This window comes from Pollicipes pollicipes, unplaced genomic scaffold (genome assembly GCF_011947565.3).
Source record: "Pollicipes pollicipes isolate AB1234 unplaced genomic scaffold, Ppol_2.1 Scaffold_3447;HRSCAF=4054_pilon_pilon_pilon, whole genome shotgun sequence".
NCBI lineage: Eukaryota > Metazoa > Arthropoda > Thecostraca > Pollicipedomorpha > Pollicipedidae > Pollicipes > Pollicipes pollicipes.
The window spans coordinates 12801777-12821238 of record NW_023596297.1 but is presented as its reverse complement, the minus strand read 5'-3'; the positions used below and the strand labels follow the sequence as shown (position 1 = coordinate 12821238).

The 19462-nt window shown below is 50.0% G+C and overlaps 1 protein-coding gene across 1 annotated transcript; it reads left to right on the top strand.

Moving 5' to 3' along the window:
- The first annotated feature begins 571 nt into the window (after positions 1 to 571).
- LOC119091758 (lysosome membrane protein 2-like) lies at positions 572 to 16489 on the top strand. The gene is given in 11 exon segments (XM_037214625.1): positions 572 to 774; positions 1100 to 1266; positions 5268 to 5418; positions 7035 to 7250; positions 8217 to 8428; positions 12395 to 12573; positions 12869 to 12987; positions 15154 to 15215; positions 15217 to 15280; positions 15870 to 16031; positions 16319 to 16489. Coding segments are annotated over 11 exon segments (1455 nt in total). The 5' UTR covers positions 572 to 657; the 3' UTR covers positions 16325 to 16489.
- Positions 16490 to 19462: the final 2973 nt, after the last annotated feature.

Below are 19462 nucleotides of genomic sequence, written 5' to 3'. Positions count from 1 at the left end.
TTAATTGTGTACCTGATCTCTATTGTATTCATTATAGATGGGGTTGATGGCTCGTGCCTGTTTGAGTTTCCTGTTCTCATGCTTTGAGGACATTATATTTGAACGCATACACACTTCGTTGACTAATACAACCAACGTACCCATACCCAGTGCAAAACCGGCTCAGCAGCACTCGGCAGGCAGAGCCCACAATGGCCGTAATCAAAAACATCTACACGGTATAAACGTGAATTGGCAGCATCGTTTGTCCCCACCTGATTGTTCGAGAACACGAAATGACTTAATATCTGGATGTAAGCCGTGGATCACGCGTGCAGTCGGCGCTACCAGTTAAATGAAATGTCTTCCCCATCACACCGGGCGTGAACTTGACAGACGAAGCGTTTCCTGTACGCTGCGGAAGGCAGCGAAGCAAACGCGGCAGTCGGGGGTACACGCGCCCACACAATTTTCAAAGGCCCACCCAAGACCATGACCTCCGCCCGTCCTCTCCGGGCGCACCCGGCGGCCGCCTGATAAGAACGATAGCGAGCAGCAGCGGCGGCGGGGGCCCTGCACTGCCCGTCTGGCGTCGGCCGCAGCACCGCCGCCATCCGCCCGCCGCCCGCGGCACGCCGCAGCCACCAGCCCAGACTCCAGTGCCGTCCCCCGTCCACCATGCAGCCCGGTCTTAAGTACGGCATCGTGCTGGGCGTCGGCCTGGGCCTGCTGGTGTTGGGCTGTGTGCTCGGCTGGTACGGCTTCCCCACCATCATCGACAACATGATTGAAGAGGTGCGCATTCGATGGGCGGCAGCTCGATTGTGTATATGTGTGTGTGCTGCGCCTGTGTGTGTGCTCTCCTCGGGGGGGATAAGGGGACAGCTCCGGGTCTGTATGTGACAACACTGTCTTGAATGTTCGGTGTAACCGACGCTAGATAGTTCGCGGTGAGTGCTCGTCCCTTACGGATATTTAGAAAAAACATCAGCCCCAATTTCATCATTTGTGATTGCATCAGAATAGCACACAAACGCTAGGTTTGATGGTGCACCAACCGCCCTTCGAAAGGACGTGAAATGATCCAATGTCTTGGTAAACGCCTGGTTATCTATTCCAGCAAATGGTACTGACGACGGACTCCGAAAGTTTCGACCCGTGGCAATCACCTACATCCCAGATCGACGTCTACATGCAGTTCATCGTGTTCAATGTTACAAACGGTGACGATGTCAGAGACAACGGCTCAAAGCCCATAGTGGAAGAAGTGGGGCCGTTCTCCTACAAGTAAGTGCTACGTGACGTTTTGCATTGAGGTGTGCGGTTCGTTGTGTATTTTGGAAGTGCATAGGCAAATATATACGCATATTTATGTATATATGTATATATTTATACCTATATATATATATACATATATATGTACATATATATATATATATATATATATATATATATATATATATAGGTATGCTATGCTAGACTAACACTCATTCAGATTGCTTCGATGACTTTGTTGTGTGCTTAACCGCCGTGCCTTCGACGGTTAAGTCGAAAGTCATATCTTTGCAGCCTTTGGAAAGATAAATGTTCCCATGAACGACGCAACCCCAGTGTGAAAGCTTGGATAAATTCGTTTTCACAACCGTGCTGCGGATATTTACACGATCTTTCAGCACATACAAATGTTGCTTAAGAGTGCTACTTAAAGGACCAGTGTATGCTAATATTCAGACATGAATTTGTGTGTGGCTTTGGCTGGATACAATTGAGAAACAGGCTATTGTTCGTTCGGCGACAGAGTCGCCTGTGTTGAACAAAATACAATACAAAAATAGAGATTGCCCACCTTCGACCGGTTAAAACCAGCCACTAGCATATTTAATTTTTATATGAAAAGGGTAAATCAGTCGACTGGGAGGGGTGCTGATGAAGCAGCGGAATCTTGATGGCTGCACTATCAGTCTATTTTCTACTCTGGGAAAACAGAGGTAAAGGATTTGATGTTCCTCGGTGCCCTAGGCCTGCCATGGTGAGAGGCAGGGGGCATTATGTAGCCCCAGCAACTGAGTGCATCGTAAATCTACAATGACAACGAGAGTCGGCTGGATTCGGCGGTACCTCCGTTGGGTCAAGTAGACGGAAACAGTGTCATGTCGCTGCTCAAACTGCCACATATGGTTGAACTTTAAGCCAAAATTTTGCAATCTAGCTTCCGAGCAGCAGGTTGTAAAGCTTCGGCCTCCGTCGATTGATGTGCACAATCTTCTGAACTTCTCTTAAGTCTAGCGCCAGTTACGATGGCGGAGGTCACACAACAACCGCCGCCAGGCACGCTTGGGTGTGTCTGGGCGCAGGCAGGGCACAGCCAATGCACGCACAGCGTCCATCTACAGAACGTTTGCAAGAACAGTCAACGGGCATGGAAGCACTTGCGTAGCACGAAGCAAGTTCTCCTCTGTTGTCAGTCCACTACAGCACTATAAAAACGGTTAGCCTCCACGTACGTCGCCACGATGTGTATCGCCGCCAGCTGACGCCTACAAAGCCGTGGGTGACCTGCGGGTTCTGAGCTCGTCGCCGCTTGCGACGTCTTTGACTTGTGTTCTGCATTGAGCTCGCAACCGGCATTCGAACCCGAGCTCCCACGTGGAAGTCCCAGGCTCTAACCACTCAGTCATTACGCGCCGACAAAGGTGACCGTGACGCTGTGCTACGTATGTGACGGATATGAGCATCGCGGCAATACGCCATGCAGGTGACGTATGTGACGCTCGTGAGTGTCGCGGCACTATAGGACGTATGTGACGCATGCGAGTATCGCGGCACTATGTGACGTCAGTGATATATGCCATGCCACGCTTATAAGTTTTGCAACATTAAGCGACATAAGTGACATATACGACGCGTGTAAGAATTGCTCACTATGTTACATATACGACGCATGTGAGTAGTGCAGCAGTTCATGACATAGGCGACGCATGTGACGCATGCGAGTATCGCCACATAACGCGGATGTCTGGGGCAATCGCGGTCACAGCTCAACTATCGCTCGGTCCGTGTGTTGACCGACTATGATCAGCAGCCGGCGAGATTGAACGGCCAATGGTGAGGTCAGCGTCCTTGAGGTAACCAAACGTTAGAACACAACGACGTGAACAATGGTGACATCCAGGGCTTCTGGTAAGTCGCTCCGAACCCTAAGCTCCAACGGGGGAAAGGCAGATTTTGGATATCTGCGACAGCGTACTTGCGCCCGAAGTGGATTCGTGCTTAAACAGAGTATACACACACACGCACGCACGCACGCACGCACGCACGCACGCATCATGGCATATATACATACATATATATAATGTCTAAGTATATATGTATATATCTCTCTCTTGCTCCACATGTATATATATATATATATATATATATATATATATATTCTGTTTAGTATTATGCATTCCATTTCAACCACCAGGTGACATTGGTTACACGATGTTATCGGGCTAAACGACGACATAATCGACGGGATATTATGCCGAGTTTTCTCATACTGCTGTCGAATTGCAACGTTTGCGTGATGACTTCGCTTAACCAGTGCCGCCAAGCATACTGAAGGCTGGCTGTCTTTAACCGTCACCTTTATTCGCCCTTTTCATGAAGCAGACTGATAGGAGAGTCGATGCAAACCCCCCCCCCTTCCGTTTTTGAACTAAGAACGACATGCCGTCGCGGAAGAAACAGTGGATTGGTGTCAACGAGCTTTTATGATTTATGTAGATTTTATGTTGCAAAGTGAATGATGACCGTATTACGCCACGTAAAAGTGTTTTTTCCCAAAATCGCACTTTTCAGCTTTACATGGCCATAATTACGAATAAGTGCGATGCAGTGACATAAAACTTACGCAGAAATGTTTTATGTTCAGTTTTAAACGTATCGATATGTGCCTTCCTCTGCCTTTTAAGAGTGTTTTCATGACGTACGGTTCCGTTCATGCGACAGCGTCGGCTCGCCGCGCGCGATCGTTGGATTCATTGGTTGCCGCTCACCGCCCGCGCCTGCCGTAGATCGCTGTATTGTTCCTAAAGCACGTCATTGCTGGAAAACCAAAAAAGCTAGAGGTATCCTTTTATGCCAAGACACGAACAATTAATGTCCAACTGGCTTCCGACCACTTGAGCGCGATCACATAACACCGCCGAGAGACATCATCAGAGAACTTTGCGAGTGAGGCGGCAGACCCCAACCAGGGCGAGGGTTAACATACCTCAATATGGGTAAAAACTGATATTCGACGGCCTTCGTTGTTAGAATTAGGTATCAGGTCATTTTGACCGCTAGATTCAGAATCAGTTGTCAGAACGAACAAATCATCGATCAAAACTACTATAGTTGGTACGCACGGCGGCCGGCCGGTTGCAATGACCTGAGGCCGGTCCGGCGTCGACAGCCACATGTTATGTGCTAGAACCGAGCATCCGCATTCGAAATATGCGATTTTTTAAGGCCGTTCGGATTCGGCGAGTATTTGTCTGCCGAAACAAGGTGTAAATGCTGGAAACGTTACACATCTAGTGAAATCGCAGAACAGACACTCAAACCATGCAGCGTTAAACCAACAGTTGACTTTCACATCCTTGCGGAACGTTAGGATAGCATCAAGAGAGGCTAGGTGCATAGCTTCGCGTCACAGAAACCACGTGTGGGTAATTAGTTTTTGACCGTGGCCGCGGCCATCAGTCGGTAACCGATTTACAGAAATGCGTAAAACTTTGATAATGATTCTGCAAAAACGTGGTCGGTGGGGCTGGAATTACTCTATTTGGAGGCCTTTGCAGTAAGTTATGCTTGGGAACGACTGGTGGAAGGGGCAGTGATGCAAAACATGCTGTGAACTGTAGATAAAATGTACAGTCATTGTAGGTTTCTTGCACATTCGAGGTGTCCACGTTGTAAAAAGCAGGTTTTCATGAATGCGCCAGAAAATGTCACGGCATGTAAAAGAAGTAAGTCACTGAAGAGATGTTGCCGTATTGCATAAAATTTGGTGGTTTGTTGTGCGTTACCTTATAACCTACAGTGGAACTGCCATTTAATTTTTTTTTAAAATAACTACAACAATGTTCAGCTAACACTCGCTACCCCTTAACTTGCTGTGCAACCATAGAGCTGTCGGTAGCACAAAAGCCAGCTCAAGCCTGCTCAAGTCCAGTTGCGTATGGCACTGGAAATCTCTCAGCAAGGTTTTTACTTCGAAGTTTGAGCATCATGACTGAGTCCTGTACCTCCTTTCCCAGAGAAAATAGACAGCGTGGAAACCTGATCTGGTCTCAAGACGGAACCCAGCTGACGTACAACGAGATCATCACTTACGAGTTCGATAGCGCTACGTCCGGAGAAGGCCTGAGCGAGGACACGACCATCGTCACCATCAACGCTCCCATGCTGGTGCGTGAAACGCTCGCCAGCGCATGCCTTTCTGTGCCCGTGTCCAGGTGGTATGTCCGGATTTGGAGTAGTCATGGATTTGGTGGATTGTTCCTCACACACTGACCTGGCACCGGACATGAGGACAAAGCTGGATTCGACTTCAGCTCTGGCTGCGCAAAGGCGCAGCTTTTACCATGGTCTGTGGTTTCGACTTGAAGTATTTTCCACGGTCGCATTCGTATGCAGTTTTGGCTTTATACCATTTGAAATGGTTTGCTTTGGCTTCGACTTAAAATTCGTGTTGTTTTGAGAGCTGAGTTTGGGCTTCGACTTCGCTTCTTCCCGGCAATTGTGACTACGTCAAAAAGGGAGTCGTGCCCTCATGTCGCTTGTTCCTCACACCACTGACCTGGCACCGGACATGAGGACAAAGTTGGATTCGACTTCAGCTCTGGCTACGCAAAGGCGCACTTTCACCACGGTCTTTGGCTTCGACTTGAAGTTTTCCACGGTCGCATTCGTATGCAGTTTTGGCTTTAGACCATTTGAAATGTTTGCTTTGGCTTCGACTTAAAATTTGTGTTGTTGAAGAGCTGAGTTTGGCTCGACGTCGGCTTCTTCCCGGCAATTGTGACTACGTCACAAAAGGGAGTCTTGCCCTCATGTCGCGTAAATAGCCGCACAATTTTTCGTGGCTGCGATGCAAACATGGCTTTAAAAAAACAAAAAACAACCGGCTGTTCAATCACGGGACCGACGAATACCTGACGACGGCGGAGGAACTTATTGCGCAAAACGTCATGCCACATAATAACACAAAAACGAGGATGATAACTCGAAAAAATATTTCATCCGTAGTGCTGACACGCTGTCTCAATCACTTTCAAAACCCCGATGACGTTTTCCGATCGCATACACTTTGGTATGCTACACACGCTACCTGCACACCATACAATCACAACATATGCACACCATTCGAAGTCGCTGACTTGCATTCGGCTGCACGTGTGCATTGTTGAAGCCACTGACTTTTAAGTCGGTTTCACGTTCTAATGATACCAAGCTTCTGGCTTCAGCCTCGGCGCCGAAACTTTAGACATCGAAGACACTATCTACGGCTTCGATCTCGGCTTTTCGTCATTGTCTTGGCTTTGAATTCGGCTTCGAACCCAGAAGCTTGGCTTTGTTCCCGTGCTTGCCTGGCATACATGAGCGCTTTTTTGGACCTGTGGCTGATTGCGGCTGGAACCGGTGGGTGACGATGCTACATTTTACCAGTAGAATAATGACTTGAAAATATTATCTTTCGGAATGGGCTTGACAGTGAAAGGATCATGTTTTCCAAAAATGCCGTTCGGCAGCTTAAAGTATTCTCAGCGTTTTTGGATGATTTGACCCAGTGTTGGGGAGGACCTCGGCATACAACCCCCCCCCCCCCCCCCCCCCCCCCCCACTACTTTCAACACTTGGACAGAAGAAACATTCGCAGCGAGTCTACCTCGTTCAGCTGAACGGAGGTGCCGCACGGACCGGCTCCGTCACCGTCCGCGAGCGCTGGCGCTCACCGATCCGCGGAGGCGCCGGCGCCGATGTCCCCTGCCTGCACCTGTGACCGTCGCGCCGCCGTCCGGCAGGTCGTGGCTACGATGGGCGATTCTCAGCCCCCGGCGCTTCGGAATTTGTTGTACAACATCATCAATTCCAAGGAGCGAGGCCAGAGCTTCATGGCGTACAAGGCAGGCGAGCTGCTGATGTCAGGCGTGGACGACCCGCTGTTCGCCTTCGTGGCGTCAGCTTTACCCCAGCTCCTGCCGCCCAGCTACAGTGATGGATTGTTCAGGCTCTACGCGGTAAGTGATTGGCGGGCGCCTCGGCGCAGTGGGATGGCAAACAACGGCATGCAGAGTCCTGCTTCCCTCCCTAAACCTTTTTATTTCAACGGGGGTCAGCTCATCGGGTTACGGTATCCTTCTGGCCTAAATTGAGCTTTCAGTTGGTAGTAACGCTGTCGGGAGGTGTGAAAGCGACAAATTGCATTTATTTAATGGAGTGCGTATTACCAAAAGCGAGGACTTAGAAATCAACTTGGTTCCGTGGCCATAGCAACCCTTCGGTGTGCATATAGCTGGCCTGTCTGGCCTAAATCTGAATAAAGCTAGCCGGTTATGTTTCTGGGACGTGCATGACCAAACAATCAAAACCATCGGTCGATTTTTTGCAAACCAGATCGCTAAGCTATCACTACTTGTTGCAAAATGTCAAACTTTCGTTTCCGTGTCGAGCGGACTGTAAGGACTCAAAGCCAACAGCAGCTGCCACTATTCACACTAGAACGCATTGCACGAAGTGCTGCATCCAATAGCGTTTTGGACTGCTAGGGTATTAGTGAGCGCTGAAAAAGTCAGTGATATGTGTAACGAAGTAATATATTCAGATTTAGGGCGCATCCAATATCCACTGGAGTAATGGCCTATACAATATACAAGGCTAGCAGAAATGATTCGACAGGCGTTCTGAAAATCGTCATGAAATGCACGTGTTTTCCCACCTCGGTGAAATAAACCTCAGAGTGAAAGGGATCAAGGACTTTTGTACGGTCCCCGCGTCAAGTTAATCAAAGTTATGGCTCAATTGCTTGCCTGTTAAGCAAAGTTATGGCTCAATTGCAAAGCTATGGCTCAATTCGACAGGCCCGTGTTTTCCGAGAGCGCCCGTGTTTATGCGTACGCGATCCTCAGGTATGTCCGCTAGCGGAAACCCACCAAAGAAGACTAGGCAAAGAACTCTTCTAACTTTCGCCGACCGCCTGATTCCAGTTCAACAACACCATAGACGGCCCGTACACAGTACTCACCGGCAAAAATGACATCAACCACTTCACCTACATCCAGTCATACCAAAACAGCCCCAAGTTAAGCTACTGGGGTACCCCATACTGCAACGAGATCAACGGCACCGACGGCATCACCTACCCCCCTCACACGGACGACGTCCAGAGAGTCTTCATCTTCAACAAGGATCTGTGCAGGTGGGTGAGAGTGTTGCAGCCATTATGCAACCTGGCGAGTCTATTTGAGTGCGTGCGGGGGAAGTGTATGGGTGTGCTTGCTTGTGTGTGTGGTTTCCTTATGTCCACGTGCGAAGTGTGAGTGGGACAACAAAACGCAGCTCTTACCACACATGACGGGACACTACGGCATCCCAAATGAAATCCAATGTGGGAATGGTGTCTGTTGTCTCACGATTTGCATTGCGTTATAATCCGTTTGCGGTAGCCTGGGCCATAGGCGTAGGAACGTCTCAAAAAGTTGTGGGGGGCGGCAAGCTCAGGGTGTACTTCAGGAACTTTTTCTGGAGAGCGGGCCCGATGACCGGGTGGCGGGGGGGGGGGGGGGAGTAGAGATGGAGATTGTCATCGCTCTTTATTCAAATGTCATAGCCGCTATGCTATGATGTATGATGCATCTAGAGCTGCTTATCACTGGTGCACAATCTTGCCTACTCGACTCATCTGTCATTTGTGAAATAAGGCTATCCAGCTCCCCTAGATCATTCGTCCATTTTAGCATTGTCTTTCCTGGGGGGACGAAATTCCACGAGCGGGTAGGTATTTTGGGTCATTAAGGAAGCGTTTGCCTCCACAGTGTAGATGCCAAAATACGGCATAGATATAGGCCGGTGATAATTTTGAAAGTGGATCGATGGCTCGCAGTGCGCCAGGTTTTTTGTGCGCCTTCATTTCGCTGTCTGCTTTTCAAGAAATTAGACTTGTCGCAGCATTTAAAGCGGAAACAAAGTCGGGAGCTTGAAATTGCTAGAAACAATGTTACAAAATCCATAAAATTGGAGATTTTCTTTTAAGAATCAAGCCACATAATAAGGCCCATCTGTCATATGTTCCTTATCTGGGCCCTGCTCCTGTCTGCCGTCGGTGGTCACTGCCCTGGCCTGGATGTCTCCCGCATGACTGACTGCGAGCTGATCGTGTGGCTACTTTGCCGCATATTTTTGGATCAGCATCTCTTCTACATGGTGTATGAAACATGTGTTGGACACCTGCAACAATATTTTTCCCGAATTATCTTCCCGTATGCCACAACATCGCAGAAAAATAGCCTCCGGGAAGCTGCCTGCCTTAGGTATGGATGGGCCCAACGGACACTTCATTGTCCATCATGCAACGCACGCAACTTGATCTGCTTTTGTGTGAAGGCAGGGACGTAGCCAGAGCCTTACCAAGAGGGAACACAGGGTTGACAAAAGCCCATCTTATGGTGCCCACGCCCCCCCAATCCCCGGATATGGCTTACTTGTTAACGAGTGGCATAGTTTTCGTCGTTTTATTTTTTACCTTGTAACCAGAACAGAAACCAGAAGCTACCGCGAGCTCTATTCTGTTTGCATTTTGAGATCAATAAGCTGCAGATATCAGGCGTTGAACGACTGCATGGAAGAAATCACCGGCGCTCTTAATTTACAATGGTTAGCTGACTCTTTCTACACCGATAGAATTCAGAAGCTCTGTCAATTTTTTATCTGGGTTCCACAGACATAGAGGACATCGCGAAGGCAGATTGTAGATCGATTTGTTTGATCCAAATTTGAAGACGAAAATTTGATTGCAAATCGAGCGGTCAACATTGTGTATTAACATGGCCAAGCCATGTTTGTCTGAAAATGTTCACCATTCAGCCAGAATCGATTGGTGATGCAATTCATGCAACGTATTTTTGCAACATGCTCGCTCGCAAATTTTAGCAGCAAAAACCTCGACACCAGGCGTTGCAGTCTCCATAGTCCGCGGAGCGTTAACCCAGTAGCTAACATTTAGCCGTGGCCCGTCAGTGGACGAAAATTATGACGCTTCTGAGAAAGTATCCTTGGACGCTTCATGACGTCAGATCTTGTATTTGGGAGGCAGTCTGAGGGCATGTTTCACGCGTGCAAATTTTAGATTGATGAAAAGAACGGATTGACCCCTAAAACACTGCAAAGAGGGCTAGAATCTGGTGGATGAACTGGAAGAGTGAAGGTAAAATCTCTATGTTTCGTGTTTCCGCAGCTATTTTTCTGTCCAGAAGACAGATTAACACGGCGCCCGCCGTCTGGCGGCACTTGCAGTGGCCGAAACTTATTGGTTTTACGGAAGCTGCAACCCGGACCATCCTTGTCCTTGCTCTCGATGTTGCGGCGGGCATGTTCAAGGCTTTTGGTGTAATTTGCTTCAGTAATATATTCTAAAATAAAATGAACGTTCTCCGGCAAACATGGCATGACTGCTCGTTTTCTTAATTCATTTCGACCCGTGCTTTTCAACAATAATGAGAGCCCCACTCTACTCAACAATAATGAGACCCCTTATTCACTTCCGGGCAAGGGATCTCTGGAGTAGAACACCAGGGTTACATAACCGTTTCCGGTGAAAGGCTGAAGGACCATTCCTTCCCATCGCGAAGTGTCCTCTGGCTATCATTCTAGTGGCATGGGGCGGGATCTCCCGGTCGATCTAGAGGTCATTAGAGGGATATATCATATCACATTGTTCCCATCCCTGACACAGGAGGCCTTCTGATCCGCGTAGTTAGCCCCGGATCAGCACAGGGACCCTAATTGACGCAACAGCATCCCTGATCACCGCAGGCATTTTGATTGTTTTCACAAAGACTCCAGTTCCATGTTTTTCTGTCTTCTTCAGAGATATTGAGTTCTCCCTGTCTGTAGATTGCAGATGAAATGGGGTTCATAATTTGTATTAACATGGCTAGCCCATGTTCGCCTTATAATGCTCAAGATCATGTCAGAGCTGATTACTGATAAGAAAAGTACGTAATGTGGTGTTGAACATGCGTGCTCGCAAGTCATAGCAATAAGTCTCGACGCCCGGCGTTGCAGTCTCCAGGCCGTGCGTCTTTCCTGTTCTTACGCCCATGGCCTGGGCAACCTATTCGTATCCGTTTCACAACATCAGCAGGTGTTTATTGATGGGCCATGAGTGGGATTTACGTTAAGTAGAAGTGAGAAGCAGTTTGCAATCGTGTCCTCTTTGGTAAATCGGTCGATAATTCAGCCTGAAGAACATCAGCTTATGCTGGAGGCTGTAATTTATACTCCGTTATAGGGTGCGGTCGGAACACTCCCTTTCAATGGTATCCTGACAAAAAGGTGGGATACTCCCTTTAAAGGGAGTAAGTAACCCACGTTTTGTGTACGTTCACTCGTTAATCAGACGCGTTCGCTTTAATCAGCAAAACCAGCTTTCTGGAAATCCTGATTAGCTCAGGATTTCTATCTGAAATAGCCGACCATGCGGGAAAAATCTTATTTGACTCCCTGCCCACCACTATGGAGGTAATAAATTTTGCTTGCCCTGCTTTTCCAACGTGGTGTATTATGTAGTGTTTGCCGCTTACTAAGATGTCAAAAGGTTTCTGTAACAAATGCTACGAAGCTGGAAACACTTCTAAGAGACAATGTGCAAATATGAGGTTATTATCCCGTGAATTCAACGAAACGTTATACTATGGCTATGATTTTCCCTCCTATGCGTTCAACACAGTGGCTCTCTTCGAGGCACACTGGCAGTGATAATGGGAGCATCACATGATCTACGTGACGCACTGGTTCAGACTTCAACCAATGTGCTCCTCGCTAACAAGCCCTTGCTCACTGGACCAATCACAAACGTTCTTTTTTCGCGCCAGTAAAGGTGCGAATTGTAGTTGTGATGACGACGGTGGTCGCGACTGCAGGAAGGAAGGGTAGCGCTGTTACAAGGTGTATAGTGTAGTAATATATATTTATGTGTAATTTGGACTCGAAGTTAATTAAAATTGATGCCCTAATTATGTACTGACAGCGCTGCAGTGGCACTGTTATAAGACTGACCCCAAAGGTGGAACCCTTCCTTCAAACGGCGAGTTCCGACTGGCCCGGCACAGCTCCCAGCGGGCTAACCCCCTCCCCTCCCTCTCCCGCCCACCTTATCGCCCGCTAGGTCGATTTATCTGGATTATGAAAAGGACGTCGAGTACTTCGGCATCACCGGTCGCCGGTTTGTGCCGCCCCGTGAGGTGCTGGAGGACCCGGCTGTCAACAAGGACAACCAGTGCTTCTGCATCCCCGCTGGCAATTGTCTGAAGGCGGGAGTCTTGTCGCTCAGTCCTTGCCAGTACGGTAAGTCGGATGCTGAAGCGATCGGTGGCTGCCCATTGAAGCTGCAACAGAGCATGTCTCCAATGAGAAGGAGCGGACCTATTTGGCTCATCGTCGTCTTTTTATGGAGATGTATCGAGGTGTGGCACGCAATTATTGGCTGCGCGGATATTTCGAGGTGATGCAATCGCTGTGACATTGGTGACTCACCTCAGTTCTGTCTCTTCGTTTCGGCTGCTGGAGACTCACCCCAGCCCTGTGTCTCCGTCTCGGCCATTGGAGACTCTCCCCAGCCCTGTGTCTCCTTTTCGGCCAGGTGCACCGATCGTAGCCTCCACCCCACATTTCTACAACGGAGACCAGTCATATGTTGATGCAGTCATCGGAATGTCTCCGGACAAAGTCCGACACGAGACATTCATCGACATCGAGCCCGTGAGTGGGTGTGATGTCCTTTCTCTGGGGATTCTTGGAAAAAGAGAGAGAGAGAGAGAGAGAGAAGAGAGAGGAGAGAGAGGAGAGGAGAGAGAGCGAGAGAGAGAGAGAGAGAGAGGAGAGAGAGAGAGAGAGAGAGAGAGAGAGAGAGAGAGAGAGAGAGAGAGAGAGAGAGAGAGAGAGAGAGAGAGAGAGAGAGAGAGAGAGAGAGAGAGAGAGGAGAGAGAGAGAGAGAGAGAGAGAGAGAGAGAGAGAGAGAGAGATATATAATTTATCTATTATATATATATATATATATATATATATATATATATATATATATATATATATATATATATATATATATATATATATATATACATGCATTTATAACATTATATTGTTATGTATGTGTGCATTACGGATCAGTACGATTCTCATAAGTGGACATAATCCTTGAAGTCAAATCGCCCGTGACAAGTAAACATCATCAGGTCGGAGACTTGCTACTGCACGTGATGTAGATACACAAGTTATCGCAATGCATGTGCACAACAGCGAGTGTACCTCTATGCCAGTAGCACGGGTCTATCAAACATTCGCACCATTATCAGCCGGGTAACATCAGAAGAGGCGTGGTTGATTTCTTAGGGCATAAAGCCACCGTTGACAGGGCACCGTAGGGACGTCGCATCGTCCCGCCCGTTACGTCCGGCGCCAGCTGACCGCTGCGGTGTGCTCGCCGGCTGTCCGCTGTGGTGTGCTCGCCGGCTGACCGCTGTGGTGTGCTCGCTGGCTGACCGCTGTGGTGTGCTCGCCGGCTGACCGCTGTGGTGTGCTCGCTAGCCGACCGCTGTGATGTGCTCGCCAGCTGACCGCTGTGGTGTGCTGGCCAGCCGACCGCTGTGGTGTGCTCGTCAGCTGACCGCTGTGGTGTGCTCGCTAGCCGACCGCTGTGATGTGCTCGCCAGCTGACCGCTGTGGTGTGCTGGCCAGCCGACCGCTGTGGTGTGCTCGTCAGCTGACCGCTATGGTGTGCTCGTCAGCTGACCGCTGTGACGTGCTCTCCGGCTGACCGCTGTGGTGTGCTTGCCAGCCGACCGCTGTGGTGTGCTCGTCAGCTGACCTCTGTGGTGTGCTCTCCGGCTGACCGCTGTGGTGTGCTTGCCAGCCGATCGCTGTGGTGTGCTCGCCAGCCGACCGCTGTGGTGTGCTCGTCAGCTGACCACTGTGGTATGCCTGCCAGCCGACCGCTGTGGTGTGCTCGCCATCCGACCGCTGCGGCTACTCCCCTCGCTGATACGGCAGCCCGCTAATCACTCAGGCGCTAATCGTGTTAAAGGCCACTTGACGGTTGCAGTGGCCGCGGGGCACGGTCGCCCCTTGGCAGTTCATCGCGACCACGTCTGGGCACGGGGGGGGGGGGGGCGTTGCACGTTAAACCCACGGCACAGTCGGATAACCAGAACCACACGTTCAAAAGGCGGTAAGCCCGGAGAGGGCTAAGGAGGCGACCTCCTACCGGCTGCAGAGCGGGATTTCCGTCGGCTGCGAGAGGCGGTCGCGGATGTCAAGTATGTCAAATATATCGACGATCGTAGCACTGGTCGCCGAGGGAGGCTCCCTACGAGGTTGCAAACACAGGTCTCCAGAGCGGTGTTTAAATGTTCCTTCCCAGCAAATATACTTAAGACGCGTTGGATGGCGTTGAAGAAAGCCGGAACGCAAGAAATGTTCCATAAAAGGCACTTATTGCAATAGCATTTGGTAATCCTGGGAGCCTTGTCACCAGGGGAAGGGAATTGCACGACCCGCTGCCCGAAAATGAACCTTTGAACTGCTGAACAAAAATGAATGAATGAAAAATGACTCAGAACTAGTAAATTTAGCATGTCGTTGTTATGTCAAAGTCGCTATCGCCCAGCCCAATGTTTTGCTCACATGCTCGAACGTGCTTGTGCTGTTGGCAACGCTTGAGCAGTGGAGCGAGCACGCTAATCAACCAGCAGCGAACCACGGCACGCTCGGCCGACCAACGTTCATACACGACGCCGCCGGCAACCGACTGCTTCTTCGTGTGACGTCACGTTTTTGTCCTCTGCTGTCATAGTCGTGCAGAGTTTGTGCGTGCGGAGGACGCGTGGTGTCACTGAATGGCGGACACGTACCGTGCAAAATTCGTTTCAGATGACTGGATTGGCCTTGAACGGTGGCAAGAAGATCCAGATCAATCTGCAGTTGAAGCAATACCCCAAAAGTGCACGGTTTGGAACATATACCGGAGATCCTGTTCCCGCTCATTTACACGAATGAGGTGAGCAGGTCTGCAGACTGCCCAATCAGCCGGGACACGAGTTCACTGACAATCAGCGGGGACGCACGCGGGGTCAGAGATAATCAGCCGGGATCGCGGGGTCACTGACGATCAGCCGGGACGCGGGGTCACTGATGATCAGCAGAGGCAAGGGTTCACTGACGATCAGCCGGGACACGAGTTCACTGACAATCAGCCGGGACGCACACGGGGTTCACTGACAATCAGCCGGGACGCGGGGTCACTGAGAGTCAGTCGGGACGCGGGGTCACTGACGATCAGCCGGGTCGAGGATTCACTGACAAGCAGCCGGGACGCGACTTCACTGACAATCAGCCGGAACGCGAGTGAAAAACATTCAGTACTAAACGCGAAGGTGCTGTGCATCATTTCAGCGTTAGCGTGCCCCCTGGCCTACGGGCTGTGCACAAGCGCCACACACCGAGCTTTAACATTTCGCCCCTTGGATTCGGAGATGCGCTATCGGTGTTAAAGAGAACGACTGGGGGGGGGGGGGGGCGCTGCTCCACGTCTTCTGGCGACCAGAAATCCCACGCCCTCGCGTGACCCTGTTCCGTCCTTGCACTAGACTGCCACGATCGACCAGAAGGGCGCCGACGACTTCGATCACCAGCTGAAGCTGCCGCTGAAGCTGCTGAAGGCCGCCCAGTGGGTGCTCATCTCGGTCGGCATTGTCATGATGCTGATTTCAGTGGCTCTCTGGTACAGAAACCGCTCAAGACTCACGACGGTGAGTCGGACTGGAATTGCCGCACAGGCACGAGGAGCGGTAGCGGTGAGGTTCAGATGGGAGCCGTAGGTGCCAACCGGTATGCCATTTCCTAACCGCATCATATTGTAAAATGTAATATGACTTGGCGTGGTTTGATCGAGGGCATAGCTCGACAGCATTTGATTCCCTTATTGGACAAGTCTCCTGCCTTGCAGTTAGGCCCCGAGAGGTAGCTTGATTTGCCCACGGCGATGATCGAGGGATAGAGACGTTCTGATACACGCTTTGTCCACTGTCGATTGCAGGTGTGAAATGGGGCATCGTTTTCTAGTCTACTCATCGTCAATGTCGCAAGATGAAGAGTCCACACAGACAAGGCGTCATCGATGCAGCTCGGCCCAACGCACGCACGAGTGCTGTAAAAGACGGCCTGGCGGGCAGCGCTGGGGATGAGTGCCGACGCTAGCGCCATGTTGGGGGCGTGCTAAGTCTGATGCCACGTGAGGACGGCGGCAATGCCCGCTCGTCGCCCGTCGCCTGTCATCGGCGAGGCTGTGACCGCGGTCGCCGGGGGCGGCGCGGCCACGGTCGCCAGCAGCGGCTGTGTGAGTCCGAGCTCGCAGCCGCCGGTAGCCTGCCTGCCCACGGCAGCAACACGTGACGTGTCGCTCCTCGTTGCACACTGTGACACTGCATCACTCATCATGCGAATCGACGCATGCTGTTTTTATTTTGGGAGAGAGTGGCGTTCGTCTGACCGCGGAGGAAGGCGTCAAGCCTACTGTTGGCTTGAGTCTGAGCATGTCTGTCCGGTTGTTGTCTTCGAGGCGCGGCGCAGACCCTGCCACCGACGAGGCGCGCACTGGTCGCGCCATGTAGACCAGTACACTCGGAGCGTAGGGGCAATGAACCGAAACACATGTTACATAGCTACCGATGAAGACAGTATATGATGACGCACTTGTACCAGCACGCCCATGTCGTGTCTGTGACATAAAGGCATATGACAAGGACCGTGAGCTTGCGTTTGTTGTATACTGTGCTACTCTATCCTGCAGAAGCCGCCGTTGTTGGGCGTGTGGCCATCCAATATGCCGTATCACGACAAATCCTGCAAGAGCCGCCGTCATTGGGCGTGTGGCCATCCAATGTGCTCTGGCACGACGAAGATGATATATGTTTTTCGTTCGCAGTCACGACGTTGCGAATGCGCGGTTGCGTCAAGACCACAAGGGGGTGCTTTAAGGGCGAAATTAAAAAAAAACTAAATGAGATATTCCGTCCAGGTAGCTAAGCTGGTTAGAACGACTACCTTCCGATTCACCCAGCCGTGGCGAGGTGGGTTCGGGCCGCGTTGGGTGCTCGCTTTATGCCCATGAGTGGTATGGCCCGCAGCCGGTGACAGCGCCCATCGCTAACGGCGAGGGGACGTGAGAAGACGGGAATGGCTGTGCCGGGCGTTGTGGCACGTTCAACTCTTGCCGCAAAACTGCGCCGTTGACCCGAAACAACACGATCGAATAGTGGGATCCGGGTTCATGCAGCAAGCATTGGCCAGAGTGGGCGATGATCTTAGAAATCCTTCAATTAAGAAGTTTGGACCGAATCTTAAACAAACAAAACAAAACTCATTAACGCTCACATGCCTTCTGAATGAACTAAAAAAATGCATTTTAAAAATGTTCTCATATATTCGGACACCGGAAACATTGTCATGGGCAGAAGCTTGACCACAGGTTCATTGGGAATGCTTGACGAAAAATTCGTGTTTCTGACGTTCATCAGTCACCCAGCGTAGACTCTGTAAGTAGATGTCGCGATTTGGTCACTCAGGCTGTGCATGCAGGAGCGGTACATTTACAATCTTTTAAGTGCAACTTTTGGAGGTCAAGCATAGTGCAAAAGCTTCATTTATCTTATCTCGCCATCGACCTGTAGAACGTAGACCACTCCTGGGCCCTCGATAAACGGCAGGCTGATAGGTCACAGTTTCGTCGTGCTTTGCCAGGCGCCGATGGCCGTTGACCACCGTCATGAACTTACCTCACACTTGGGTATCCAATTAAAGCCAGTCGTCTTCCCAGCTGCCTGCTGAGCTGTTTCCCAACCAAACTGGGTTATTTCGTGCCAGGTGGCAAACGGATTAAATCCGGAAGAAACTCTTTAACATTTTGTTTTCCTGTTCCACAACGGCGAGATAAGTGGGTTGACGTACTTCCCCGCACTGCATTCCCCTTCCTTCCTTTGAACAATACGTAGCGCGTCATTGCGAGGGTAAGATACTCAAACGAGGCCATACAGCAAAATAGAGCAGTCCACTGATGGAAGGAGATCGCATGGTTAACAGGGGAAAAGCACAAATGACGTCACTGTCACGTAGCACTCACGGGATGTCACGTAGCACAGGCCGTTATTGTTACACGTGTGATCCGTTATTGTTGTATCGGCTCGCAAAATCTAGGAGGAAGGATACACATCGCTTTACATTTGCGTAACAGTCAAAATAATGAATTCGCTCTATGTCAGATTACTTACGTTGCTGGTTAGGAACAGTGGAATAGCTGCACACACACCACAAAACATTCATGCATGCAAGCTAACTCATGAAGCGTACGCAAAATTTGCCGTACTTGTTGGAAACAAAGTTTGTTATCCTATGCCACCGAGGCATGTTCATAAATTATGTGCTTAGTCTTACATGATTGTAAAAGGCTTTCATTTTTCACCCGTCTGCCACTATGGCGGTCTCACCAACACTTAGCTGGGTTTGTATACACTTGGCGGTGATGTGTGCACTTTTAACAATGACACAATATATGCATATATATATATATATATAATATATATATATATATATATATGTATACATACTAGATATGTAGCAATAGGATATAATTGACACAAACAAATCCTATCCTAGCTTTTACTCTCAGCCTTGACAGAAGGCGAGGGGCCTCCGCCTGCAACTTCCCAGGTACCGCATCCTCGACGTTTTCTCTGCAAGACTACTGCGGTGACTGGCAGGTACGATGTTTGTGCAGTGTACAAGTCGACCACCGGAGGCCCGTGGTCGCGGAAGATGCGGGTAATATTGGGGGACACAGAATAGGGTGCTACAGATGCCACGGCCAGTAATTCAAATGACATGAACATCTGATGCGATGACACTCGCCTGCATATGCTTACTCCTAAATGGATTCACACTCGGATTGGCATCACGTGCGGCCACCATGGCAAGGAGATCATATAGATTAGGCGGTGGTCAAGGCCACTATAGAGCTCCTTAGTATTTCGCAAGCACGAGTTGGTGCCGCAAGGTCAGATTTATCTCGATGATGTCAATAGGGCTGAAGTTATTTATGATGATGACGAGCCTCCCCCGTCAGATACACGCGATACTGCTTTATGACATAAGCGCCGACGTCGGCCATGTTTGGCGAGCCGAAGGC